Here is a 26969-nt window from a genome sequence, read left to right as displayed (position 1 = left end):
TGGGGAGGTGCTCACTCAATGTTTATTGAACAACGAATACAGAAAAGAGAGTCCCTGGAGCTCTATATGTGGAAAGTAGCCCTTCTGGACAGAAAGAATATTCGTGGTCCATGTGGTTTGAGTCTGTTAAGAAGGACACTAAGGCACATGGCTGGTGATCTTTGCGTCATAGACACGGGTGAGCTCATGGTGGAACTCCTCCTTGTCTGTAGGTTACCAGGCTGGGCACAGAGGTGAGGGCAGAATGTTGGGGGTCCCAGTGGATCTCCCCACAACTTCCTCCAGGGCAGGATTTCCACCCAGGCCCAGGCTGCCCGTTCCTCTCCTTCTCCGCCAGTCCGTGCTGCGGCTGCCACGGCTCACACCAGAGGGATGGGGTAGGAGGCGCAGGCGGCCAGGCCACACATGTTCTTTCCGCGCTCGATGAGGAAGTACCTGGGCAGAGAGAGGAGCTGAGGCCCGGCCGGCGGTCTCCCCACCACAGGCCTTTCTAGAATGTTTTGCTGCTCACCAAGAGCTGATTTCAGGGGTGAGACCCTCTAAATTTATTCATAAAACTGTAGCATTCAGCTTATTTGATGACCGGTAAATCACGGACCTGACTTTGTGAAGAATTCATTCTTCCCTCTCCTTAGCTGCCAAATGAACGATCCATATCCCACTTCTCCCGAAAATTTACCAAGGGCCCCCTGTTAGCCCTGGCCAGGCCCTCACACAGCTATTTTATCACCAGGACCCCGAGGGAACACGAAAGCTCTCCTTTTCAGACAAGGACATGGAGTCTGGGAGGAGGACAGGGCAAAGGCACAGCAGCATATACACCCAGGCCGCTCCATGCCAGCCTTTTCTCCTGGAAGGAGGGGCTGTCAGTGATTGGGGTACATTTGTTGCCTTGATTTCTCAAAGATGGACCCTCCCAGACACTGATTTCGTGCCAGCAGAGTTCCGAGTTCTGAGCTGTTTTCCTAGCCGTCCTTCTGAGCCAGCTGGCCTCTTGCTCTCCCTGCAGCGTCCTGAAGACCTGGGGCCCTGTGAGGGCTTGGAGATGTAGAGGCTACATTCTCATGCTCCCTTTCCCCCTGGCCTGGGCTAGAGCTTGGCTGCCCAGCTCGTCTGTGGAAGCCATAACTCTGAGGTGGAAGTGATGCCCCCAGGGCCTCCAGGCCTGAGCAACATCCCCCTCCCAGCAATGGGACCTGGGAGCTGCTTACCCGTTCATTCCCCACTGGGGACCCCAAGAGTTTTTCACGATCCAGTAAGGGATCCCATTTTTTTCTCCATACCCAACAGCCAGTACTGCATGGTTTACTTTGTCTGGAGTTTTATGGCAGGAAGTACTGGAAAACAAAATTTAAAAAGTGGTGATCACATGGAAAGGATAAAAGCAATGACAGTCCCATCCAACAACGCCTCTTTGAGCACTTTAGAGCAATGTTCCCCACAGCGGACCAGGGAGGCATGTAAGGTGGTGAATTAATCACGTGTAGTCACCGTGAGAGAACTCCTTTCAGTTCTTTTTTTCTTTTGAGACGGAGTCTCACTCTGTTGCCCAGGCTGGAGTGCAATGGTGCGATCTCTGCTCACTGCAACCTCCACCTCCAGGGTTCAAACGATTCTCCTGCCTCTGACTCCCGAGTAGCTGGGATTACAGGTGTGCGCCACCACACCCAGTTAATTTTTGTATTTTGGGTAGAGACGAGGTTTCATCATGTTGGCTAGGTTGGTCTCGAGCTCCTGACCTCAGGTGATCCACCCACCTCGGCCTCCCAAAGTGCTGGGAGTACAGGCATGAGCCACCACGCCTGGCCTGAACATGAGTTTTTTAAACTGGAGGCAGCTCTTCTGTTAAGGAGCACAAAGCTCTCAAATTTTGGCCCTAGCTCTCACTAGCCAGGTGGCCTGTGTCTGTTGTATTCCTTCTGACCTTCTCACCTTTGCTGTGAGAAGAGGCCATGGCTCCTGGCCCTTGGGGCTATGTGAGGATTAACTGAGGGATGTGCAAAACACCCAGCACCTGGCAGGTGTCATGAAGGGTCGACACACAGGAGTCTGGGCCGCGAGCCCAAGTCCTACGAGTGGGGTGTGAGGAGGCCCACCAAGCCCCTCCCCACTGTCCCTCCTGGCTCCTGGGACCCTGACTCACCTGGAGTAGATGCCCCTTCTATACATCATGAAGTCCTGAGTCACCTCAAAGGCAAAGCTCACAGGGTTGTAGAGAGCCACAGCCTCCACCATCGCTTCCTCGTCATACTGTGGAAACAGGACCGAGACAGACACACACGGCCTGTCACCTCCCCACTCCTTTCACAGTACAGCCTTTTGCTCAAGGTAGGGGCGAGAGGCCCAGAGCAGCATGGATGGCCAGAACCAGCTCCACTGTGGCCTCTCTCCCTTCCCGTCTCTGGCTGGGTCTGTCTGGCCATCTCTCGTTCCTCTCCCCAACTCTGCTCCTAGGAAACCCTGCACCCTCTGGGATAGGGACCATGGGGTACAGCATGGACCTACTCATTCAGTCATTCACACCCATTCCCTGAGGTCCTCTCCTGGGCCAGCAGCTCTCACCCCTACACCCATAAACCCAGAGTCTACAAAGCTTTGCTGCTAGAACACAGGGGTTATAAACCATGGATGAGTAGGTCCCAGATGGCGGTGGAAACAAGAGAAGACCCATCTGAGGGCTGCGTGCCTTCTGAGTAGAACCTGTCCCCTCCAAGGGGGAAGGTAGGTGGGGGAAAGTCAGGGTGGCTTCCTGGAGGCTGCAGCTTTGGAACAGCTGCAGAGACCAGGTGACAGCAGCAGGTAGAACCCCATGCGGAACCTTAAAAAAACCCCAAGTCCAGGCTGTGCCCCAGACCAACAGTATCTGCAGGGTGGGTCCCAGGCATCGGCACTTTTTGGAGCTTCTGGGTTGGGGGTGGCTGGGTTCAAGTGCGCTAACCAAGAGACCTCTGGGAGCTGAAATGAGGGTGGAAGTTACCTATGCTGAGGCCAGGGCCCTGCTGAAGGAAAGCAAGTGCAGGAGGGATGGGGCGCCCAGCCTCCCTCAGTCCTGCCTCCCTAGAGGGGTGGACAGAGACCCAGCTGTGAAAAGCAAACAGCTGCCTGGCAAGGGAGTGCCCTCCTTCCTGGTATGTGGACAAGGCCTTGTGAGCCCAACAGTTCGGGGCATATCTGAGACACAGAGGGCACAAAGGCCGGCCCAGCACAGGGGTGATGACTTCTCCAGGTGGCGCCATTTCCACCCCATGGGCCTGCCCAAGAGGGCTGAATGCTAGTTCTGGCCTGGTTGTCAGGGCCCTACAGGTGTCACCAATGAGGCTCTCCTGGGGACCATGCAGAGGGATACCTTTGAGGCCCCAATTCACCTGTCCGTGGGATATCATGGCTCAGAGCAGTCAGCTTGAGTGACAGCAGCAACATTCTGAAGAGGGTGACATCCTGAGTACAGGATTTGGGCTGTATGTTGTCAAGGCAATGAGCCCTGGTTCTGGAATGACATATTCTTAGTTCAAATCCAGCATCCATTTCCTAGCTCTGTGGCCTTGGGCATGTTACTTAACCACTTAGAGCCCCTGTTTCCTCATCTGTCAAATGAGGTAATAAGGATACTCGTCTCCTAGGGCCAGTTCGGGTCTAGAGGGGATAGTGCGTGTTGAGGGTTGGTACAGCACCTAGAAGTACTCCATCAAGTTAAGGATGTTACTGCTGAGAGCTTGGCACATGCTTCAACTAAATGGCAGCCGCTGTCATTACAAGACATCACGTTTGTGAACTGTACATATATTCGTGGGCACACACACAACCTGAGTGATATTCCTCCACTCCTCACACACCCTTGCACGCATGCACACTGGAGTCATGAGGGCGTTCATTCACGTTCCAGTTCTCTCTGGGAGAATCAGGGTAAGACCACACTTCCCTATTCACTTGAGGTCAACTGTGACTGGGCGACTTGTTTTGGCTTTAGAGCTAGGGCATCATTTACCACCCTCTTTCCCTCTAGTCCTGGCGTGAGGCCAATGACACCGAGCACACACCACCCTCCCTAAGCTGTGCATGGGCGCTGGAGTGCCACACACCCTTTGACTATTGTCAGCCATGCAGATCGGGCACGGTTGTTATTGCAACAGAACCTGGCTCATCCTGAGTGACACACTCACCCTCCTCAGTCTCACACACGCTGTGTCAAGCATGTGCTCATGCCCTCTTCTGCAGGATGTGGACAATTGCTTGCATTTTACAGGCAAGAAAATAGAACGACAAGAATGAAGGCATGTGTGGATCTGGAGTTCAGAACCAGAGCGCCTGCCTGCCAGTTTACGCTCTTCCTCCCATCTCCTGCCTCGCCACCATCACAGCGACTGAGACCCAGTGATAATATGAACTCATCAAAGGGATGTGCTGCCAGAAGGGCTGCCTTGCTGGGCCTGTTGGCTATCCGACAGCGTGAGAGAGGCCTCCTCATCAGGACACATTCCCCACCCCAGAGGGGGATTGGCACTCACGATTGTGATGTTGGCTACATCCTTGACAAAGCCGATGGCCTTTCCAGGTCGGAACTTGCAATAACCATCCTATTGAGGATGCAAAGGGCATGAAATACAGGTTAGGAACCTGAAGTCTCAGCCTCCCCACACAGTTCAATAACATTTACTAAACAAAACAAGATGTGCCAGGGCCTGGGGGATGGGATAATTTCAGGGGGAATTACAGCATCCTTGTCCTCAAGGAGCTTAGGGTCTGGTAGCAGATGGTCCTGTGCTGGCTTTGGCAGAGGTGGGCGCACACGGTGTGTGGTGGGAGCCTGAGGAGGGGCCTCACCCAGCCTGAGGAAACTCGCTGAGAAGTGGAGGCTGAGTCAGAGCCTGTGTGGCAGGGGAGTGGGGACAGTCTCAGCCCAGGAAACAATGCTGGCAAGAGGCAGGTGCAGGGGTAAGGTCATAAGGTGGGAAGCACAGCCCTTTCAAGGCAGGAGAGAAGGCAGCAGGACAAGGGACAGGACTGGAGGGAGGGTAGGACCTGGCATTTAGGAACCAGCATGCGGCTGGGCCTGGGCGTGAGGTTAAGAAGGGAGAGTTGGCCAGGCACGGTGGCTCACGCCTGTAATCACAGCACTTTGGGAGGCCGAGGTGGGTAGATCACGAGGCCAGGAGTTCAATACCAGTCTGGCCAAGATGGTGAAACCCTGTATCTACTAAAAATATAAAAAATTAGCTGGGCGTGGTGGCAGGTGCCTGTAATCCCAACTACTCGGGAGGCTGAGGCAGATAACTGCCTGAACTTGGGAGGTGGAGGTTGCAGTGAGCCGAGATTGCACCACTGCACTTCAGCCTGGGCAACAGAGCAAGACTCCGTCTCAAAAAAATAAATAAAATAAAATATAAAATAAAATAAATAAAATAAAATAAAGGAGAGTAAAAGAGACAGGGAGACTGAGTTGGAGTGTGGGCTTTCTCCCGAAGGCTGCATGGAGCATCTGTGGTGTTCTGATTGAGGCAGGCGTGGGGTCTGAGCTGGGTCTGAGAGGCCTGGGGGAGGCCACCCCCAGGGGTCTGGATGGAGGCCCCGGTCTGAGTGGTCAGCGACACAGATGGGCCAAGGGAGTCGTGTGAGGTCTATGGTGGTCAGCAGGCTGGCGGCAGGGTGGGGGACCGGCCCGACAGGACTATGGACACCCAGGAAATTCTGAGGGAGGCCAGTGCTGCTCATCACCATGAGGGGAAATAAAGGAGGAGCAACAAGTCTCAGGGAAAGACAAGGTGCTTGGCTGTGGCCAGGCTGGGCGGAGGTGATGGTGGGAGGCCTGGCAGCCTTGATAGGGTAGGGGTGGGGGTGGGCCCCCAAAGAGTCCTTGGCACAAGAGGCCAACTGCATGGACAGAGGCGAGAGGCGAGAGGATGGCGCTCGTGGCAGGAGGGAGAGGAGCCAGGAAGATGGGGCAGGTGGGGGGAAGAAGGGGTCCTGAGAAGGCTGGCTCAGGAAGGAGAGAGATGGTGCCGCAGAGTGGGTATGGGGTGAGAATAAGAGGCCCCTGGACTGGTGAGAGCAGTGGGCTTAGGTGGGTGGAGGGGGGGAAGGAAGAATTTGGAGAGAATAGACAATTGTGAGAATTCCGGCTGGAGGGAGGTGGGGGGAGAAGGGATGTCTTCCAAGGCTGGGGAGGGAGTGAAGCTAGGCGTGCTGTACGCCAAGAAGACAGAGTGGAGGCTGTTGGAGTTACCTTGCCCTGGTAGGGGTAGGTGTCTTCACCCATGATCCCCTTGTTGTACAGGATGTACTCGAAAGCCTGGCTGGGGAGACCCCTGCAAGAAGTACACACAGGTGAACCCACCTGGGGCCGTCCTGATAGAGGCGGGGCCCTTGGGGACTGGCGTGGCGAGATATCTGGCTTGGCAGGCTGGGGACTTAGTTGGGCATGTCCCAGTGGCAGAGGGGGTCTCTGAGAGGCCTGGCCTTGGGATAAGACTCAGCAAACTCAGGTGAGGCCACCGGAGTCCAAGGACCAGCCCAAACGTGCCTCAGTGGGATAGAGACCCCTCAAGGCCAGCCGCTCTGTCAGGAGTGCACAGCCCCATACCATGGTCAACAGCATCAGCCCAGAGCACTGTCATCGCCACAGCCGAGCCCTTGGGCAGGTGCTTCCCAGGCATGACTCCCTGACCCCTCGTGTAGACCCTGTTTGGTGGATGCCGTCATTTGCTGAGGCAAAGAGGCTGGATAACCTGGCCAGGGCCACACAGCTAAAGCTGGGAAGTGGTTCCAAAAGTGGGTCTTTTTCTACATCACATGGCCTCCCAGAATAAACAAAAACTCAGCAGCTGCCCAGCAATCCCTGTCCCTTCTCTGTTTCTCTCCATAGCATTCCACACTGCCTTGACCGTGGTCTCTCTCAGCCTGCCAGAATGCCCACTTCTCCAGTTCTGCTGATCACTGTATCCCCAGGGCCTACACATAGCGGGTGGTCTGTTATATTTGCTGTATGAATGAGAAAAGGAAGTACTGTCGTGAACCAAAGCAAACAGACTCCTTTGAAAAACAGGCTGGATGTGGTGGCTCACACCTGTAATCCCAGCACTTTGGGAGGCCAAGGCAGGGGGGTCACCTGAGGTCAGGGGTTCGAGACTAGCCTGGCCAACATGGTGAAACTGTCTCTACTAAAAATACAAAAAGCAGCCAGGCGTGGTGGCGCACGCCTGTAATCCCAGCTCCCTGGGAGGCTGAGGCAGGAGAATGGCATGAACCCGGGAGGTGGAGCTTGCAGTGAGCCGAGATTGCACCACTGCACTCCAGCCTGGGCAACAGAGCGAGACTCCATCTCAAATAAATAAATAAAAATAACAATAAAAAAATAAAAATAAAAACAGTGGGACCCCAGAGTGCCCTAATGTCAGACTCTTGTTATGGGCCGGGTTTCTAAGCTGTGGAGTGGAAACAGACCAAAAGTGAGAGGACACTGAGCATGATGGTGGATCTGACAGCAGGCTATAACATCACCCCTGGGTCCCTAGGACTTGGCTGCAGCACGGCTCCCTGCAGGAGGAAGAGCCAGCTCAGAGGGGCTAGGGTCTGGAAGAGGGACGTGCCCCAGGGAGGTGGAGGGGAGCCGAGACAGGGCACCCCAAGAGCCTGGCTTTATGCACACCATGTGCCAGGTGAGCAAAGACCACAGAAATGTCTCAGCACTGCATGAAGGGAGGGCTAGAGTCACTGTAGAAATGTCGGCAAATTCCTGGCAACCTGCTTTACAGTGGGCCGGGAAAGCAGGTCCAGGCAAGGTACAGCCCTTACGCACAGCCACCTCACCCTCACAGGGCGCAATGAGCTTGGGAGGCTGGGACTTCAGTGAGTTCATCTAAAGGCCAACCCTGTATCTGTGTGTGGATCTCGGGTTTGGAGGAGGATGTATAATGGTGTGTTGCTCACTCTATTAAATTCTTTTGGCCACACTCCCAGAGGCCTTGGTGGCGGGTGAGGCCAACTGCACTGTGGAGAGCCAGGTGATAGAGTGGAGAGAGGACAGAGGCCTGGACTCAGATTCCAGCTCTGCCCTGTCCTGGCCATGAGACCTGGCCACGTGAGGTGACCACCCCTGTACAACAGAGACCATTTTGCCATCACCCAGGGCAGTGGTGGGTTGTATCTGTGGCAGAGCCAGCACACACTGGATCCTGTCGAAGTGGTCAGTGGGAAATGAGAAGGTTTTGGGCCCCTTCTGGTCAGAGACATACCCTTGGCAGCCGTGATTATTGAAGTCCTGGGCGCAGTCCACCAGCTGCTGTTCGGCCTGGAAGAAGGACACAACCCAGTGACCTGTGAGCTGAGAAGCCATCAAGGCTTTGGCGGAGGCGCTGAGCCTCCCTGGCTGAGCCACATCTGAGGCCCCATCAGTGCTGTGTCAAAGTGACCAAATTATAAACTCCCCAAGGGCAGGGACAGTTGCTGTATGTCTTGCAGTGCCAGCCCAGCAGCTGGCACATGTCGGGAGGGGCTCAGTAAGCAGGGGCAGCCAGGGAAGGTGAGAGGGGGCAAGGGCTGTTGGGTTCAAACCCCTGCCCCGTAGGTGTGCCCATACGATGCAGAGCGTGGGGTCCCACAGCAGTGTATAGGATGGGGGAAACAGGCCCAGCCAGAGACCCTACCCCCACCTGTCCACAACCCAGGGTCCTCATGGTGTCACCAGGCCGGCTGTGCACTGTCCCTCCTTTCTACACAGAGGCAGGGGTAGGACAGTTCCTTCAGGGGCATCATCCCTCTCTTGTGGGTGAGGGGATGGATGCATAGGTCCTGGCTCTTCCCTCATGAAGACAACTGAGGCTGCTGGGAAGGGTGTAGCTCCTAGTTGCCTACCCACCAGGAAGGCTCCCCCCTTCTGAACCCCTCTGTGGGGAAGGCTCCAGGCTGTCAAGCTAAGGACAATCACTCATCTAGGAATGAGCCCTTGGGCCGATTCCTTAATAAACTCAGATCCTTCCCGGGAAAAGCATCAATTGAGATTCTCATGCCAGATGTCCACAAGGCTGGGGCATCTGGGTCCACCTGAAACAGCGCCCTTAGCAAATGCTCCAGGGAAACCAAAGGCCCAGGCCTGGCCTGCATCAGGATGGGGTGTCCTCTGCAGGGGGTGGCCTGCGGCTGATTTCTTACCAAGGACAGCATCTTCCCAGTTGCGATGGCGATTGCAGACTCCAGGGCCCCTGTGGTGGAGAAAGTCCAGCAACTGCCGCAGGCACCCTGGAAAGGCCAGGGGAGGGCAGAGGACATCAGTGACAGGGACGCCGTGAGACAGCCCTGCCTTCTGCCTTCCTCTGCTGACCCTGCCAGAGCCCCCGAGTCCCCAGGTGCCTTGACAGTTTACAAAGCCCTGTTCCAGATTCATTCATTCTGAGTCTCACAAGTCCTGAGAGGCTTGCAAAGGAGCAGGAGCAGCAGGTGGCCTCTGACCAGCGCCTGTGGACTCCCAATCCCCACCTCTTGGTGGCCAATCCCCACCATCCTGCCAGGGCCTGGAGTCCCCTACCCCATTCTATAGTCTTCTAACTCTCTTCCTTCTCGATCTTCAGCTGGCTCCTCTTTTCCCCACTGGTTCCCCGCAGAAGGATGCCCCAAAGTTCCGTTTTTAGAACCTTCTCTCACCTTTCCCCCACCAGTCTCATTCTGCCCACAGTCCTGTTAAACAGCTCCCCAAACCCTAGCCCAGTGCTGACCTCCACTCAGACTCAGACATCCAACTAACTGCCAGACAACCCCACCCAGACACCCCTGACACCCCAGACTCTGGGGGACCCGCCCCATCCACCCATCTCCCCACCTTCTGACAGTTCATTGCCGCTGCCTAGCCCCTTATTCACAACACCTCCAGAGTAACATGACGGTTAGGTGTTGGGGGCTGCAGCCTGCCTGCCTGGTTCACATCCCAGCTCTGCCACACACCAGGTGGGTGACCCGGGCAAGTCACTCCCCCTCTCGAAGCCTTGGCTTCATTGCTTGTAAAGTGGGAATGGCGAGGGTTCCTGCTTACAGGGTGCTAGCAGGGTTAGGTCAGATCCTGCTGGTCAGGCAGTCACCCCCGTGGGCACAGTGCTGGTGGCTGCTGTAAGGATTTCTCTCAGGTTCATCTCTGTCTCCTTACCTTGCTGGCTCAGTCTTCCAGCTTCTACTTCTGAAGTAGAAGCTGGAATGTCTCTAAGTCCCCTTCCTGCCTCCCAGGTCATCACCCCAGGTTCACACTGGCCTCACCCAATCTCTTCCCTTCACATATCTCTCTCAGCTGGGGAAGGGAGGGACGGCCTGGTGAGAGGGTCCCTGAGACAGTCAACAAGGGAGGCGTGGCCACTTCGGGGAGACTATGCTCACTGCTGAAGAAGGCGGAGCTCGGCTGACCTTTGGGTGCTAGACTTGGGGCAGGGGCCTGGTTTTGAGTCCCCTTTGTCACTTACTTATCTTGGACCTCAGGCAAACCACCCTCCCTCTCAGGCTCCCCCTCTATAAAGTGAGAAACTCTCAAGGAGGGTGCTGAGCTGATGGATGCTGTGGCTGCTGTCCATCTCTATCCCCACACAGTGGCCACAGTAAGAGACGGCACACATCTGCGACAGGAAGCACCTCATTCCACTCCCTTAGCCCAGCTGGCTGCGTCCTGCCTGATGGCCCAGGATCAGTTAACAGGAGGACCTGGAAAATTCTTAGGGGGCCTCTCTCCCACTGTCCAAGTGGTGAGCAGGTTTAGGTTATGTGTTGCTCTGAATTGTCATGTGGTTCTCAGAGGGTCTAAAAAGGTCACAGGGGCAAAGGCAGGCTTCTACTCCACCTCCTGCTGCAAGGGGAGGTTTCCTTTGGCTCCTGGTGCTAGTTAAACATCCAGCACTTGGCAGGCGCCAGGAACACTGCAAGCCCGGGAGGATTTAAAGCTGTGCTGCATGGCTTTTTGGAAAGTGAAAAAACATTTCTCATGGAGAATTTCGATGGAAAGCCAGGAGTTTCCAGGAAGGAAACCTGCACCTCATATTTCCTAGAGTCCAGAGGTCGGCATCTTTCTGAAGAAGGCCACGGCAGGTTCCCTGCTAGGGGAGGGGCCGCAGCAGGCCGGGAGAACAGCGCGGGCAGGGTCGAGACTCTCTGGGACAGGGCCTGTGCTGAGACCCCCCCCCCCAGACCACTCCCCCATGGAGGAAGGCAGGGCCTCTCACCTTGCCAAGCCCTCTGTGCCCCACAGCGAGGGCCATGGAGGCCAGCCCCTGCCATGAGAAGCTTGCTGATGCATGACACATGGACTAACCAGAGGGAGGCGGCCAGCCAGGGCAGGGGCTGGACCCTGGTGGCTCAGAGAAGATGGAGGCGGGAAGAGGAGATGCATGGGGTTCTGGTGTCCAGATGGGCACAGGGAACGTAACGTTTTGGATGGCTCTGTAGGAGAGACCTGGGACCAATGGGAAAATCTGGGGCATGGGGAAGGAAAGGAGTAAACTTTAGCCCAATAAAGAGGAACTTTTGCATCCTCCAGAGCAGCCTAGAGAAGTGCTGACCTCCCTGGACCCTCAAAGGAAGAGGGCTGGAGAGATGCTGAGGGGAAAGAGAGGCAGGGATGTGCTTGTGGAGGTTTTGTGGACCTTTCGAGTTGTTCTTCCTGATGTATTGTCTGGGAGTGTGGCTGTTTTGCAGGGAGAGGATGGAGATTGCCAGGCATACCTGATTTTTCACAGGTGAGACAAAATTTCCTTTTTTCCGCCAGTCCATGGAAGGTGGGTAGGGACCAGTACCTCGAAGGTAGTTACTTTTGGTGGCTGAGCAATTCTGGAACAACCAAACACAATATTTTCAGGAAAATAAACAAAACCAAAACACAAAAACTTTTCTGACAACAACAAGAAGAAATGTATAAAAATGGAATCATCAAGAGAGAATGAGAAAGGCTGCAGCTGTCAGAACCTTCCCTCTCCTGTCTACTGGCCCCAAATGCTAAATGACTTGTCCCCTTGAGAGTCCAGAGCGTTAGGAGAGGGTAGACAGATGTAGCAAATAAAAATACAGCTCACCTAGTTAAATTTGAATTTCAGGTAAACAACAAATAACTCTGTTGTGTAAGAATATCCTGTGCAATATTTAGAATATACTTATGCTAAAGAATTACTTGTTGTTTATCTGAAATCCATTTTTAACTGAGTATCTATATATTAATCTGGTAGCCCTAAGTTAAGGGTCCACAATGCTAAGGCCATGGGCCTGGACTGAGGAACTGCTGAGAGCTGACTCCTCTGGTTCCCACAAAGAATCTGGGGATACCCTCGGCTGCATCTGGGGATGGGACAGAATCTGCCTAGAAGCAGAGCAGGCTCCAAATTTATTCCAAAGCTTTCAGTAAAAGGATTCAGATTTGGTTGCAATGAATTATACCTACCTGAGGCTCTGACCAAAGATACTTGTGTTTTATTTCAGCAAAGCTCATGTCTGAAAACTGGTTCAGTGCCACTACAAAAGAGAAGGAAAAAACCAAAACAGAAGCAGTTAGTGAATCACTAAGAAACAAGAAAAAGTGATGAGACCTCCTGTTTCCCCGTGTCCTATTTAGAACCACTGCAACCCATCTCCTTTAAGGTTTTGTATTTGACATAATTCAGTATACTAAGATCAGCCCTTACAGTGCTGCCAAAATACCTGGGGAGCTTTTACAATGGGATAGATGTCCAGGCCGCACTCCAGAGATGCTAATGCAGTTGGTCTGGGATGGGGCCTGGGCACTTACTTTTTTAGATACTCCCCTTGTGAGTCTGACGGATGGCTAGGTAAAGAACCACTCCACTTGTGCCAGGAGCCTTCCCACCTGCTGCCTAATTTGGTCTCTACGCAGCCCCAGGAGGGATGCGTGATCATTTCTGCTTTTTTTTTTTTTTTCTTTCTTTTTTTTTTTTTGAGGCTGGAACTGTGGTTTTCCCTTTCTTCCTTTCCTTCTTTTTTTTCTTTTTATTTTTTATTTTTAATTTTTTTTGCACACAAAACAATAAACATTTTCTAAAAGTACATACAAACAAAAAGATGCATATCAAACATATTAGGAAGGTTGCACATGGGAAGGCGGGGAATAGAAATGGGGGGTGGGAATTAAAGAAAATAAATGAGAGAGGGACTTTGTATGGATCAATGATAATAACTCAATCCTCTATTTGACAAAAAAGAAGGAGAAGGAAGAGGAAGAAAAAGAAAGTGGGATAAAGGATCAGAAAGGGAGGAAAATAGAAAAAATTAGAATATGACTCCAGGGTAGACCTGTTTTGTTGTCGCTTGGTTGGTTGGTTGGTTTGTCAGTTGTGTTTTTCATATGTTTCGCCATGTTGGCCAGGCTGGCCTCGAACTCCTAGCCTCAAGTGATCAACCCGCCTTGGCCTTCCAGAGTACTGGGACTACAGGCGTGAGCCACCATGTCCAGCCCCCACATTGCTTCTGGCCTCTGTGGTAGACCTCCCAGACGGGGCAGCCGGGCAGAGGCGCTCCTCACTTCCCAGACAGGGCGGCTGGGCAGAGGCGCTCCTCACATCCCAGAAGGGGCGGCCATGCAGAGGCGCTCCTCACTTCCCAGACGGGGCGGCCGGGCAGAGGCGCTCCTCACTTCTTCCCAGACGGGGCAGCCGGGCAGAGGCGCTCCTCACTTCTTCCCAGACGGGGCGGCCGGGCAGAGGCGCTCCTCACTTCTTCCCAGACGGGGCAGCCGGGCAGAGGCGCTCCTCACTTCTTCCCAGACGGGGCGGCCGGGCAGAGGCGCTCCTCACTTCTTCCCAGACGGGGCGGCCGGGCAGAGGCGCTCACTTCCCAGACGGGGCGGCCGGGCAGAGGCGCTTCTCACTTCTTCCCAGACGGGACGGCCGGGCAGAGACGCTCCTCACTTCTTCCCAGACGGGGCGGCTGCGCAGAGGCGCTCCTCACTTCCCAGATGGGGCGGCCGGGCAGAGGTGCTCCTCACTTCCCAGACGGGGCGGCCGGGCAGAGGCGCTCCTCACTTCCCAGACGGGGCGGCCGGGCAGAGGCGCTCCTCACATCCCAGAAGGGGCGGCCGGGCAGAGGCGCTCCTCACTTCTTCCCAGACGGGGCAGCCGGGCAGAGGCGCTCCTCACTTCTTCCCAGACGGGGCGGCCGGGCAGAGGCGCTCCTCACTTCTTCCCAGACGGGGCGGCCGGGCAGAGGCGCTCCTCACTTCTTCCCAGACGGGGCGGCCGGGCAGAGACGCTCCTCACTTCCTAGATGGGGTGGCGGCCGGGCAGAGGGGCTCCTCACTTCTTCCCAGACGGGGCGGCCGGGCAGAGGCGCTCCTCACTTCCCAGACGGGACGGCCGGGCAGAGGCGCTCCTCACTTCCCAGACGGGGCGGCCGGGCAGAGGCGCTCCTCACTTCCCGGACGGGGCGGCCGGGCAGAGGCGCTCCTCACTTCCCGGACGGGGCGGCCGGGCAGAGGTGCTCCTCACTTCCCAGACGGGGTGGCCGGGCAGAAGCGCTCCTCACTTCTTTCCAGACGGGGCGGCCGGGCAGAGGCGCTCCTCACTTCTTCCCAGACGGGGCGGCCGGGCAGAGGCGCTCCTCACTTCCCAGACGGGACGGCCGGGCAGAGGCGCTCCTCACTTCCCAGACGGGGCGGCCGGGCAGAGGCGCTCCTCACTTCCCGGACGGGGCGGCCGGGCAGAGGCGCTCCTCACTTCCCGGACGGGGCGGCCGGGCAGAGGTGCTCCTCACTTCCCAGACGGGGTGGCCGGGCAGAAGCGCTCCTCACTTCTTTCCAGACGGGGCGGCCGGGCAGAGGCGCTCCTCACTTCTTCCCAGACGGGGCGGCCGGGCAGAGGCGCTCCTCACTTCCCAGACGGGACGGCCGGGCAGAGGCGCTCCTCACTTCCCAGACGGGGCGGCCGGGCAGAGGCGCTCCTCACTTCCCGGACGGGGCGGCCGGGCAGAGGCGCTCCTCACTTCCCGGACGGGGCGGCCGGGCAGAGGTGCTCCTCACTTCCCAGACGGGGTGGCCGGGCAGAAGCGCTCCTCACTTCTTTCCAGACGGGGCGGCCGGGCAGAGGCGCTCCTCACTTCTTCCCAGACGGGGCGGCCGGGCAGAGGCGCTCCTCACTTCCCAGACGGGACGGCCGGGCAGAGGCGCTCCTCACTTCCCAGACGGGGCGGCCGGGCAGAGGCGCTCCTCACTTCCCAGACGGGGCGGCCGGGCAGAGGCGCTCCTCACTTCCCAGACGGGGCGGCCGGGCAGAGGCGCTCCTCACATCCCAGAAGGGGCGGCCGGGCAGAGGCGCTCCTCACTTCCCGGACAGGGCGGCCGGGCAGAGGCGCTCCTCACTTCCCGGACGGGGCGGCCGGGCAGAGGCGCTCCTCACTTCCCGGACGGGGCGGCCGGGCAGAGGCGCTCCTCACTTCCCGGACGGGGCGGCCGGGCAGAGGTGCTCCTCACTTCCCAGACGGGGTGGCCGGGCAGAAGCGCTCCTCACTTCTTTCCAGACGGGGTGGCCGGGCAGAGGCGCTCCTCACTTCTTCCCAGACGGGGCGGCCGGGCAGAGGCACTCCTCACTTCTTCCCAGACGGGGCGGCCGGGCAGAGGCGCTTCTCACTTCTTCCCAGACGGGACGGCCGGGCAGAGACGCTCCTCACTTCTTCCCAGACGGGGCGGCCGGGCAGAGACGCTCCTCACTTCCTAGATGGGGTGGTGGCCGGGCAGAGGGGCTCCTCACTTCCCAGATGGGGCAGCCGGGCAGAGGCGCTCCCCACTTCCCAGACGGGGTGGCCGGGCAGAGGCGCTCCTCACATCCCACAAGGGGCGGCCGGGCAGAGGCGCTCCTCACTTCCCAGACGGGGCGGCCGGGCAGAGGGGCTCCTCACTTCCCAGACGGGGCGGCCGGGCAGAGGCGCTCCTCACTTCCCAGACGGGGCGGCCGGGCAGAGGCGCTTCTCACTTCTTCCCAGACGGGACGGCCGGGCAGAGACGCTCCTCACTTCTTCCCAGACGGGGCGGCCGGGCAGAGACGCTCCTCACTTCCTAGATGGGGTGGTGGCCGGGCAGAGGGGCTCCTCACTTCCCAGATGGGGCAGCCGGGCAGAGGCGCTCCCCACTTCCCAGACGGGGTGGCCGGGCAGAGGTGCTCCTCACATCCCACAAGGGGCGGCCGGGCAGAGGCGCTCCTCACTTCCCAGACGGGGCGGCCGGGCAGAGGGGCTCCTCACTTCCCAGACGGGGCGGCCGGGCAGAGGCGCTCCTCACTTCCCAGACGGGGCGGCCGGGCAGAGGTGCTCCTCACTTCTTTCCAGACGGGGCGGCCGGGCAGAGGCGCTCACTTCCCAGACGGGGCAGCCGGGCAGAGGCGCTCCTCACATCCCAGAAAGGGCAGCCGGGCAGAGGCGCTCCTCACTTCTTCCCAGACGGGGCGGCCAGGCAGAGGCCCTCCTCACATCCCAGAAGGGGCGGCCGCGCAGAGGCGCTCCTCACTTCTTCCCAGACGGGGCGGCCAGGCAGAGGCGCTCCTCACATCCCAGAAGGGGCTGCCGCATAGAGGCGCTCCTCACTTCCCAGAAGGGGCGGCTGCGCAGAGGTGCTCCTCATTTCCCAGAGGGGGCGGCCGAGCAGAGGGGCTCCTCACTTCCCAGACGGGGCGGCCGGGCAGAGGCGCTCCTCACTTCCCAGACGGGGCGGCCGGGCAGAGGCGCTCCTCACTTCCCAGAAGGGGCGGCCGGGCAGAGGCGCTCCTCACTTCCCAGACGGGGCGGCCGGGCAGAGGCGCTCCTCACTTCTCAGATGGGGCGGCTGGGCAGAGGTGCTCCTCACTTCTTCCCAGACGGGGTGGCCGGGCAGAGGTGCTCCTCACATCCCAAAAGGGGCGGCCGGGCCGAGGCGCTCCTCACTTCCCAGACGGGGCGGCCGGGCAGAGGCGCTCCTCACTTCCCAGACGGGGCGGCCGGACAGAGGCGCTCCTCACTTCTTCCCAGACGGGGCAGCCGGGCAGAGGCGCTCCTCACTTCCGAGACAGGGTGGCTGGGCAGAGGCTGCAATCCCAGCACCCTGGGAGGCCAAGTGGGAGGCGGAGGCTGCAGCAAGCCAAGACCACGCCACCGCACTCCAGCCAGGGCAACACCGAGCACCGAGTGAGCGAGCCTCCGTCTGCAGTCCCAGCACCTGGGGAGGCCGAGGCGGGCAGACCACTGTAGGTCAGGAGCTGGAGACCAGGCTGGCCGACATGGTGAAACCGTGCGTCCAGCCAAAGGAGAAAAACGAGGGGGGGGTGGTGGGGCGCGCCGGCAATCTCAGGCAGCCCGCAGGCCAGGGCAGGAGCATCACGGGAGCCGGAGGCAGGGAGTCTGCGGCGAGCCGAGTGTACTCCAGCCTGGGCCACAGAGGGAACAAAAGAAAGAAAGAAGGAAGGAAGGAAGGAAGGAGGGAGGGAGGGAGGGAGGGAGGGAAGGAAAGAAGGAAGGAAGGAAGGAAGGAAGGAAGGAAGGAAGGAAGGAAGGAAGGTAGGTAGGTAGGTAGGTTTTTTTTTTTTTTTTTTGAGACAGAGTCTCACTCTGTCACCCAGGCTGGAGGCAGTGGCGCGATCTCGGCTCACTGCAACCTCTGCCTCCCGGGTTCAAGCGATTCTCCTGCCTCAGCTTCCCTAGTAGCTGGGACTACAGGCACCTGCCACCATGCCCGGCTAATTTTTAGTAGAGATGGGGTTTTGCCATGTTGGTCAGGCTGTTCTCGAACTCCTGACCCCATCTTTAGGGATTATAGGTGTGGGCCACCACATCTGGCCTCAATTTCCTCTTTACTGCCCATGTTAGCATCCCTGAAGGTCACAGGCTAGGACTGGGCAGAAATGAGGTTCAAGCCCAAGTTTCCTTCCAGCTCATGCTTGATGCCTTTATTACCAATTTAGTCAACTACCAATATTTCTCAGAGTCCTCAGCAAATACGCTGGGCGTGTGTGTGAGTTTCTCGTGAAATTAAACCAGAGTGAAGGCAGATGCTCCCAGGGGCTGCTCTGAGCCCATGAGCAACCCCTACCCCCAACAATCCAAAGGCAGACCTTGGCTTCCAGGCTGGACCCTCAGATGGCAGGAACGGGGCAGCGGCTTCTACAGAGTCTCTTGTAAACTTCACAACCACCCAGAGGGGTACCGGCTTTGTCCCAAATTTATGATCCCACATTACACAGAGAGTAACAGCGGAGCCACAATCTGAGGTCAGCCAAACACAGCTTCAGAGCCTGGGCTTCTGCTCCCTCCACCCACCAGCCCCCAGCGGGCCCTTTCATGGGCTGGGTCACTAACTGACATCCTTCCAGGAAGGAAGCCGTTCCACGTACTTTTAAATGTGTGGTTCCCATTGTTGTGGGCGTTTATCTTCCTCCAGTTGCTGGCAAACGTCTGCAGCCTGTGGTGGTACTCCTCCGTGCTGTATGTCTTATGGTGCTAAAACAAAACACGCCAGCAAGTCATGGAAACAGGCTGCAGCTCCCTAGAGGGAGACCTTTTTGTTTTCATAAGAGGAAAGATGAAAGTTTTCTTTCTGCTATGATTCTCAGGCCAAATCTGTGTTAATGGGCAGGGCACTGCTGAGAAATTTGGGAAGTTACAAAACAACCCCGTTTTCAGGGACCTGTGGCCAGAATGAAGACCATGCAGCTGCGTCAAAGTCAGCTTGCGGTCCAAGAGGCACTGGTGAACAAACCTGCCACATGCGGGGCACTCCTGGACGCCACTGCTGGTGCTGGGTCAAGTTTACAGCAAAAATCACCATTTTTGAAAAGCACATGCACTGGTGTTCTCCAACTGACTGTGCAACCAGTACACAGTGTGCCTTGGTTTTCTAAAAACAAATGTGTATAATTTTTTATTGATATATAACTGATGTACTTTTTTTGGTACATGTAATATTTCGATACATTCATATAATGTGTAATAATCAAATCAAGGTAACTGGGATATCCTTTACTTTAAACGTTTCTTTATGGTGGGAACATTCAAATTATTCTCTACTAGCTATTTGGAAATACACAATAAATGATTGCTTACTACAGTCAAATCTACTTGTTTGTTGAACACTTGGTCTCATTTCTTCTATCTAATTATTTTTGGGACAGGCGCAGTGGCTCACACCTGTAATCCCAGCAATTTGGGAGGCTGAGGCGGGTGGATCACCTGAGGTCAGGAGTTCAAGACCCACCTGGCCAACATGGCGAACCCCCATCTCTACTAAAAATACAAAAATTAGCCGGGCATGGTGGCAGGCACTTGTAATCCCAGCTACTCAGGAGGCTGAGGCATAAGAATCGCTTGAACCCAGAGGGTGGAGGTTGCAGTGAGCCGAGAGTGTGCCACTGCACTTCAGCCTGGGTGACAGAGTGAGACTCTGTCTCAAAAAAAAAAAATTTTTTTTTGGACTTATGAATCAGTTTATCTTCATCCCTGCTTCCCTGCCCTTCCTAGCCTCTGGTAGTCACCATTCTACTGTCTTTCTTCATGAGATCCACTTTTTTATCTCCCACATATGAGTGAGAACATGCAATATTTGCCTTTCTATGCTTGGCTTACTTCACTAAACATAATGACCTCCAGTTCTATCCATGTTGCTGCAAATGACAGAATTTCATTCTTTTTTATGGCTGAATAATATTCCATTGTGTATATACACCACATTTGCTTTACCCATTGATAGGCACTTAGGTTGATTCCATATCTTGGCTATTGTGACTAGTTCTGCAATAAACATGAGGGTGCAGATATCTCTCCACTATACTAATTTCCTTTCTTTTGGATATATACTCAGTAGCAGGCTTGCTGGGTCATACGGTAGTTTTGTTTTGAGTTTTTGATAGAACCTCCATACTGTTTTTTTTACAATGGTTGTACTAATTTACATTCTCCACAATGTGCTTTGAAAACAAAATACAGAAATGAATCCCAGGGCTTGGAAGGCTGTCAGCCAAGGTAATCACTTGGGACCACTATTTGGAAGGAATTTACTTAACTGCATCTTTCCCAGTGTTTGGCCAATTCAACGTCTGGAAAGGCCCCACTAGGCAAAGTTGGAAATTCCCTTTTTCATTGTCTCAAATCTGGGACAGTTTGGTTTGATAACAGGAAACTTTGTGAAATGAAAAACTTCAGAAAGAAGAAGTTGGGCACTGACCTTAGACATCCATGACTTGAAGTGAAACTTCTCTGTAAAAAGAAAAAAAAAGATTAGGTCTGGGTGCATCACAGTAACGTTGAGTCTATAGCAAAGTAGGGCACTGTAGAACTGATTTGCATTTTCGAAAACTGGGCTAAATTTAAAACACCAAAAACGGTGTTCTATAATGCAGAATGCAAAAAGAAACTCCGACTCTTCCTGGTTTTGTACCCCAAGTTAACGTGAAAAAGTATACACCATTAGTCAATGGTGCTGAAAGTCAGGATGGTGGTTATGCCTACTGGGTGGGGGCGCAGAAAGCACTTCTGGGGTGCTGCTCATGTCCTGTTTCTTCATCTGGGCGCTGGTTAACTGAGTGTGTTTAGATTGTGAAAATTTGTGGAAATGCATACTCAATGATTTGTGCCCCTTTCTGTATGACGTTATATTTCGGTAAGAAGTTAATTTAAAAAGCTATCTACTCCAGCTGGGCGCGGTGGCTCATGCCTGTAATCCCAGCATTTTGGGAGGCTGAGGCGGGCCGATTGCCTGTGGTCAGGAGTTCAAGACCAGCTTGGCCAACGTGGCAAAAACCCGTCTCCACAAAAATATAAAAATTAGCTGGGTATGGTGGTATGTGCCACCTACTCAGCTACTCAGGAGGCTGAGGCTGGAGAATTGCTTGAACCTGGGAGGTGGAGGTTGCAGTAAGCGGAGATCGTGCCACTGCACTCCAGCCTGGGCGACAGAGAGAGACTCCATCTCAAAAACAAAAACAACAACAACAAAAAACAAACCTATCTATTCCAAGGGCAAGCACTGTTTTTCCTTATGGGGACAGGTAGTAACTATTTCAGGCTTTGCGTCTATATGCCCTCTGCCACAACTACTCAACTCTGCCCCTGTGGCTCAGAGGCAGCCACAGAGAGTGTGAACATTAATGGGTAGGACTGCGTTGCTGCAAGACTTCACAAAAACGAAACCTCACACGTACCCCCAAATATGTACAGATATTATCAAAAACATAACAAACAAGACAAAATATTTTACAAAAGCAGGCCAGCTATTCGTTTTTGGATTCCTGCCATATTTCCCCATGTATGTTCTTATCTAAACATTTCATTTTAAATTTGAATACCTCCAAAGACATATTCCAACTTATAAATACTGAGATTTAAAAATAAAGCCTGGCAGTGTGGCCCAAGCCTATAATCTCAGTACTTTGGGAGGCTGACACAGGCAAATCCCTTGAGCCTAGGAGTTTGGGACCAGTCTGGGCAACAAAGTGAGACCTCGTCTCTACAAAAATATAAAAAAAATTAGACGGGAGGATCACTTGAGCCTGGGAGGTTGAGGCTGCAATGAGCTGTGATAGCGCCACTGCATTCTCACCTGGGTGACAGGAGTGAGGCCTTGTCTCAAAAAAAAAAAAAATCTCTAAAAATAAGATTGTTATATCATTCTTTTAAAGCTAGCCAGTGGAATCTAAATACCGTGATGATTTGATATCCACCATCAATACATGAACAAACTTTTCTATAAGAGTCAGATATTTAGGCTGGGTGTGGTGGCTCACACCTGTAATCCCAGCACTTTGGGAGGCCGAGGTGGGCAGATCACCTGAGGTCAGGAGCTCATGACCAACTTGGCCAACATGGTGAAACCCCATCTCTACTAAAAATACAAAAATTAGCTGGGCATGGTGGCGGGCGCCTGTAATCCCAGCTACTCAGGAGGCTGAGGCAGGAGGATCGCTTGAACCCGGGAGGCAGAGGCTGCTGTGAGCCGAGATCGTGCCACTGCACTCCAGCCTGGGTGACAAGAGCGAAACTCCATCTCAAATAAAGAAAACAAAACAAAAAAGTCAGATATTATACAGAGTTTCTTTTTCTCCTTGAACACCTATCTCCATCCCCACCTGGCAGAATTTTATCCTAAGGGAACATATATTTTTATACTTGATCACATTCACATTCTTTTCTGCAACAACAACAAAAAGTTTAAATTTAAATTATTTATTTTGGCTGGGTGCCGTGGCTCGTGCCAGTAATCCCAGCACTTTGGGAGGCTGAGGCAGGTGGATCATGAGGTCAGGAGTTTGAGACCAGCCTGGCCAACATGGTGAAACCTTATCGCTACTAAAAATACAAAAATTAGCCAGGCATGGTGGCATGCACCTGTAGTCCCAGCTACTTGGGAGGCGGAGGCAGAAGAATTGCTTGAACCCGGGAGGCAGAGGTTGCAGTAGCCGAGATCGTGCCACTGCACTCCAGCCTGGGCAACAAAGCGAGACTCTGTCTAAAAAAAAAAAAAATTATTTTTACTACCTGTGACCCATACATCTGTGAATATTATAAAAATTTATTCTGGAGCCGGGCGCAGTGGCTCATGCCTGTAATCCCAGCACTTTGAGAGGCTGAGACGGGCAGATCATGAGGTCAGAAGATTGAGACCATCCTGGCTAACACGGTGAAACCTCGACTCTACTAAAAATACAAAAAAAAAAAATTAGCCGGGCGTGGTGGCGGGCGCCTGTAGTCCCAGCTACTCAGGAGGCTGAGGCAGGAGAATGGCGTGAACCCGGGAGGCGGCGCTTGCAGCCAGCGGAGATCGCGCCACTGCACTCCAGCCTGGGTGACAGAGCGAGACTCTGTCTCGAAAAAAAAAAAAAATTATTCTGGATTGAGTAATCATAATTATTATTAGTGTCCCAACTGATTAAAACATTTCAAATATATTATACATTATGAAAAGTAATTGTTAAACATCAAAAGTAAAATTGTATCGGAAATGCATCTCTTAATGAGATAAACAGGACTCTACTACCCATCCCCCGCAATGGATTTATATTTTCATGAGTGAATATTGTTTGGTTGAGAAAAGGTTCAGCATTAATTCTGGTCTTATTTTTGTTTCTTATAGGTCAAAGGGCTGGGAAACCCTGCTCAAACAAGCAGCTGGGAATGGAGGCAGTTTTTAAGAGCAATGCCACTTAATTCTTTGCACTCCTTTCTATGCATCCAATCCCATGGTGCTCTATCACTCAACTTTCTTTCTTTCTTTCCTTTCTTTCTTTTCTTTCTTTCTTTTCTTTCTTTCTCTTTCTTTCTTTCTTTTCTTTCTTTCTCTTTCTTTCTTTCCTTTTTCTTTCTTTTCTTTTCTTTCTTTCTTCTTTCTCTCTTTCTTTTTTTTTTTTTTTAGACGGAGGCTGGCTCTGTTGCCCAGGCTGGAGGGCAGTGGCATGATATCGGCTCACTGCAACCTCCACCTCCCTGGTTCAAGCAATTCTATCTCAGCCTCCCAAGTAGCTGGGATTACAGGTGCCTACCACCATGCCTGGCTAATTTTTATATTTTTAGTAGAGATGGGGTTTCACCATGTTAGCCAATCTGGTCTGAAACTTCTGACCTCAGGTGATCCACCCACCTTGGCCTCCCAAAGTGCTGGGATCCCAGGCGTGAGCCCCTATGCCTGGCCTCACTCAACGTTATTTTTAGGACCCCATCAGCTGATATCCCCATGAAGTCCTCTCCAATTCAGTTTCCTTGAGGAATTGAGAATGCCAGATATGGACGATTTATTACCGTTTTGTCTTTTTGTTTGCCGTCCCTATTGTTTTTATACCCATGGGTTCAGGTTCAGATTGAATGAGAGGAAAGAGGTTCCCCCTTGCCTTCAGGGGCTCTCTCCCAGTTTTAGCAAAGAGGACATTTGGAAATAAAAGGTGTGTAAATGGATTTCCAGGACACTCTCTGCCGGCATCACTTGAAATATCTTTGTGTTTCCGCAAGGATCCACACCTCCAGTGTGAAGATCACTACTACACAGCATTTAGATCTCCGTTTTTGGGTCTCGAACCTGTTCCAGAGACCAATCTATGGCCATTTTCCCTGGGGAAAATGCACATTTCCCCAACATGGCTCCCTTTAGGGTTTCAGGGGATTCTAAATCTTGATTAAGGGCCCTGCTGCAGCTGAGGGCTTTAGAGGAAAACAGACCTCAACTCAGGACAAGAGTTGGAGGCAGGGTTTGAGTTTAGGACAATTGACTACCAGTTTGCCTCTGGGGAGATTATTCTGAGGCCAGAATAATCTGCTGGTGAACCGTGCCATACCCTCAAATAGATCCATTCCAATCTAGTCAAGACTTTTAAAAGTGCCATAATGCCTTGCCTGGATTTAGAGCAGGTTTCAGGAAACGACAGTATTCCCCTGTTTGTTTGTTTGTTTTAGATGGAGTCTTACTCTGTCACCCAGGCTGGAGTGATCACCACCTCTCGGTTTCAAGTGATTCTCCTGCCCCAGCCTCCCGAGTACCTGAGATTACAGGCGTCTGGCTACCACACCCAGCTAATTTTTGTATTTTTAGTAGAGACAGGGTTTCACCATTTTGGCCAGGCTGGTCTCGAACTCCTGACCTAAAGTGATCCGACTGCCTCGGTCTCCCAAAGTGCTGAGATTACAGGTGTGAGCCACCGCACCCGGCCCCTGGCTCCTGTTTTTGTACAGCTCCTGAGCTACAAACAGTTTCTTACACTTTTAAATGGTTAGAAGAAATATATTTCGTAGCACCCAAAATCATTTGAAACTGAAATTTCAGTGGCCATAAAAATCATTTATTAGAACCCAGTTACACTCACTCACTTACATACAATCTGTGGTTGCTATCACACTACCATGGCAGAGTTAGTAGTTGCTACAGAGACCACCATAAAGCCTAAGTTATTTACCGTCTGGTCTTTTACAGAAAAAGTTTGCCAAGCCCTGCTCTGGAATTCAGACAGCCTCTCAGCGCCAGCCTTCTCCAGGCAGCCCTCGCTTGGGGCAGCTAGGTTTTCCTTAGGCGGGAACTGACCTGGAGCTGGGCGCCCACTGAGGTTTGCAAGGCTGGGGGGCCTTTTTAATAAATAGGTGGGAAGGAATGAGTCAACCCTCTGGCCCAGATTCAGCCTCAGTGATCTCTGTCCCATCCCCTGAGCCTCTAGCTGGGGGAAAGCCCTGTCCCGTTCCTCTAGAGCTCAGGGCACCCCCTCGCTATAGGTTCACGGCTCCTCGGGTTGTTTCTTGGCTACTTTTCTCTGTGAAGGGGGCAGGTGGTCTTTAAGTTCAGAGCCTGTGGGCTGAGGCTTGGACCAGGGGCAGTAGGAAAGGAGGGAGGCAGTAGGGAAGAGCAGGCTCCTTGCCTTCAGCCAGGGGAGGTGCCTGAGCCCGGGCAGTAGACAGGATGCAAGGGCAGCACGAAGCTGGACCAGTCGCAGCCAACCTGGCCAACAAGAGGAGTCCTGGGGCTCCACCTGACACCCTGGGCCCTGGGGTGCGGTTAAAAGCGCTGCTGGTCTGAGTGCTTTCGCTGGTGCCGTTGCACAGGGATTCACTCTTCCAAACAGCCCGTCCAACCTACTCTACAGATGGGACTCCCAAGACACTACGGGGATCCCCTGTGTGCCAAGTCCCGGGGGAAGCTGCTAGAGAAGGCTGGGAAGTCCTTGCTGACCTCTGGCAGGGACAGATCAGTGTCCTCTGTGTGACACTCTGTGTCTCCAGTTGGGGAAGGCGGAAGGAGCTGCGGGCTCCTTTGGTATTCTAGGCTGGAGAGCCACCTGGCTAAGTGGGACCCTGGACACTCAGCCCATCTGCTCCTCTGGTCCTACAAGCCGCCCACCCTCCGAGACCCCCGCCTATAATGCAGTTTATGCCTCCCCGTGCCAGCACGCAGAGTCCCTGGCCTCTCACCGGGGAAAGCTCTGCCCCGTTCCTCCGGAGCCCAGTGCGCCCCTGGCCAAGTTCTCCCGGCGTCCACTCTAGGACCTGCTAGCACCCTCTCGGGCGGCGCCCCCTCTGCGTACCTAAGGAGTTCACGGACAGTTCGGCGGCACCGCAGACGGGGGCTGCCAGGAGCCAGGCCCCGGCGCAGAGCAGCGGCAGCGTGGCCCACATCGCGGCGGTGGCGGCTGGGCTCTGGCGCTCAGGGTCCGCGGAGTCGGCGGCCCAGAGAGGCGACTGGGAGTGCGGGGGTGCGGCACGAGCGCGGGGCGGCGGCACGAGCGCGGGGCGGGGCGGAGCGAGCGCCGGCCGGGGTGGGCGGGGCTCCCCCCGGGCCGGGCTCGCGGGAAGGGGCGGCGCCGACTAACCCGCCAGCTCTAGTTCGCCTATCGCCCGGCCGCGTCGCTCCCTCATCTCCTCCGGGAGGAAGGGCTTGCCTGGCTATCAGGCCTGGCTGAGTCCTCGATCTGCCTGGACTGGCTGGCACCGCGCGGGGAGGTCTCAGCCTGGCCTCTCCCTCTCCCAGCGTGTCGCCATCCCTACGTCCCCCATCTCTCTGCGTGTCCCCACCTCGCACCCCCATCTCCCTGCCTGTGCCCACCTCGCACCCCCTATGTCCCTGCCTGTCCCCACCTTGCACCCTCCATCTCCCTGCCTGTCCCCACCTCTCACCCTCTATGTCCCTGCCTGTTCCCACCTCGCACCCCCATCTCCCTGAATGTGCCCACCTCGCACCCCCATCTCCCTGAATGTGCCCACCTCCCACCCCCTATGTCCCTGCCTGTCCCCACCTCACACCCTTATGTCCCTGCTTGTCCCCACCTTGCACCCCCCATCTCCCTGCCTGTCCCCACCTCACACCCCCCATCTCCCTGCCTGTCCCCACCTCGGACTCCCCATGTCCCTGCCTGTCTCCACCTCACACCCTTATGTCCCTGCCTGTCCCCACCTCACACCCCCCATGTCCCTGCCTGTCTCCACCTCACACCCCCCATGTCCCTGCCTGTCTCCACCTCACACCCTTATGTCCCTGCCTGTCCCCACCTCATACCCCCCATCTCCCTGCCTATCCCCACTTCACACCC

General features: G+C 54.7%; 1 protein-coding gene across 1 annotated transcript; it reads right to left on the bottom strand.

Moving 5' to 3' along the window:
• On the bottom strand, window positions 1-26201 carry CTSH (cathepsin H). The gene is made up of 12 exons (XM_055277540.2): window positions 25968-26201; window positions 20141-20172; window positions 18315-18420; window positions 12395-12465; window positions 11686-11790; window positions 9145-9231; window positions 8229-8284; window positions 6221-6302; window positions 4506-4574; window positions 2144-2250; window positions 1212-1337; window positions 1-435 (listed from the first exon to the last, which is right to left on the bottom strand). The coding sequence occupies exons 1-12, from the start codon at window positions 26056-26058 to the stop codon at window positions 360-362; spliced, it is 1008 nt and encodes a 335-aa protein (XP_055133515.2). The 5' UTR covers window positions 26059-26201; the 3' UTR covers window positions 1-359.
• Between the last annotated feature and the right edge of the window lie 768 nt (window positions 26202-26969).

The sequence above is a fragment of the Symphalangus syndactylus genome, chromosome 5, assembly GCF_028878055.3.
Source record: "Symphalangus syndactylus isolate Jambi chromosome 5, NHGRI_mSymSyn1-v2.1_pri, whole genome shotgun sequence".
Taxonomy (NCBI): Eukaryota; Metazoa; Chordata; class Mammalia; order Primates; family Hylobatidae; genus Symphalangus; species Symphalangus syndactylus.
Note: the sequence above shows the minus strand (reverse complement) of the source record. Positions and strands in the feature narration are given on the sequence as shown.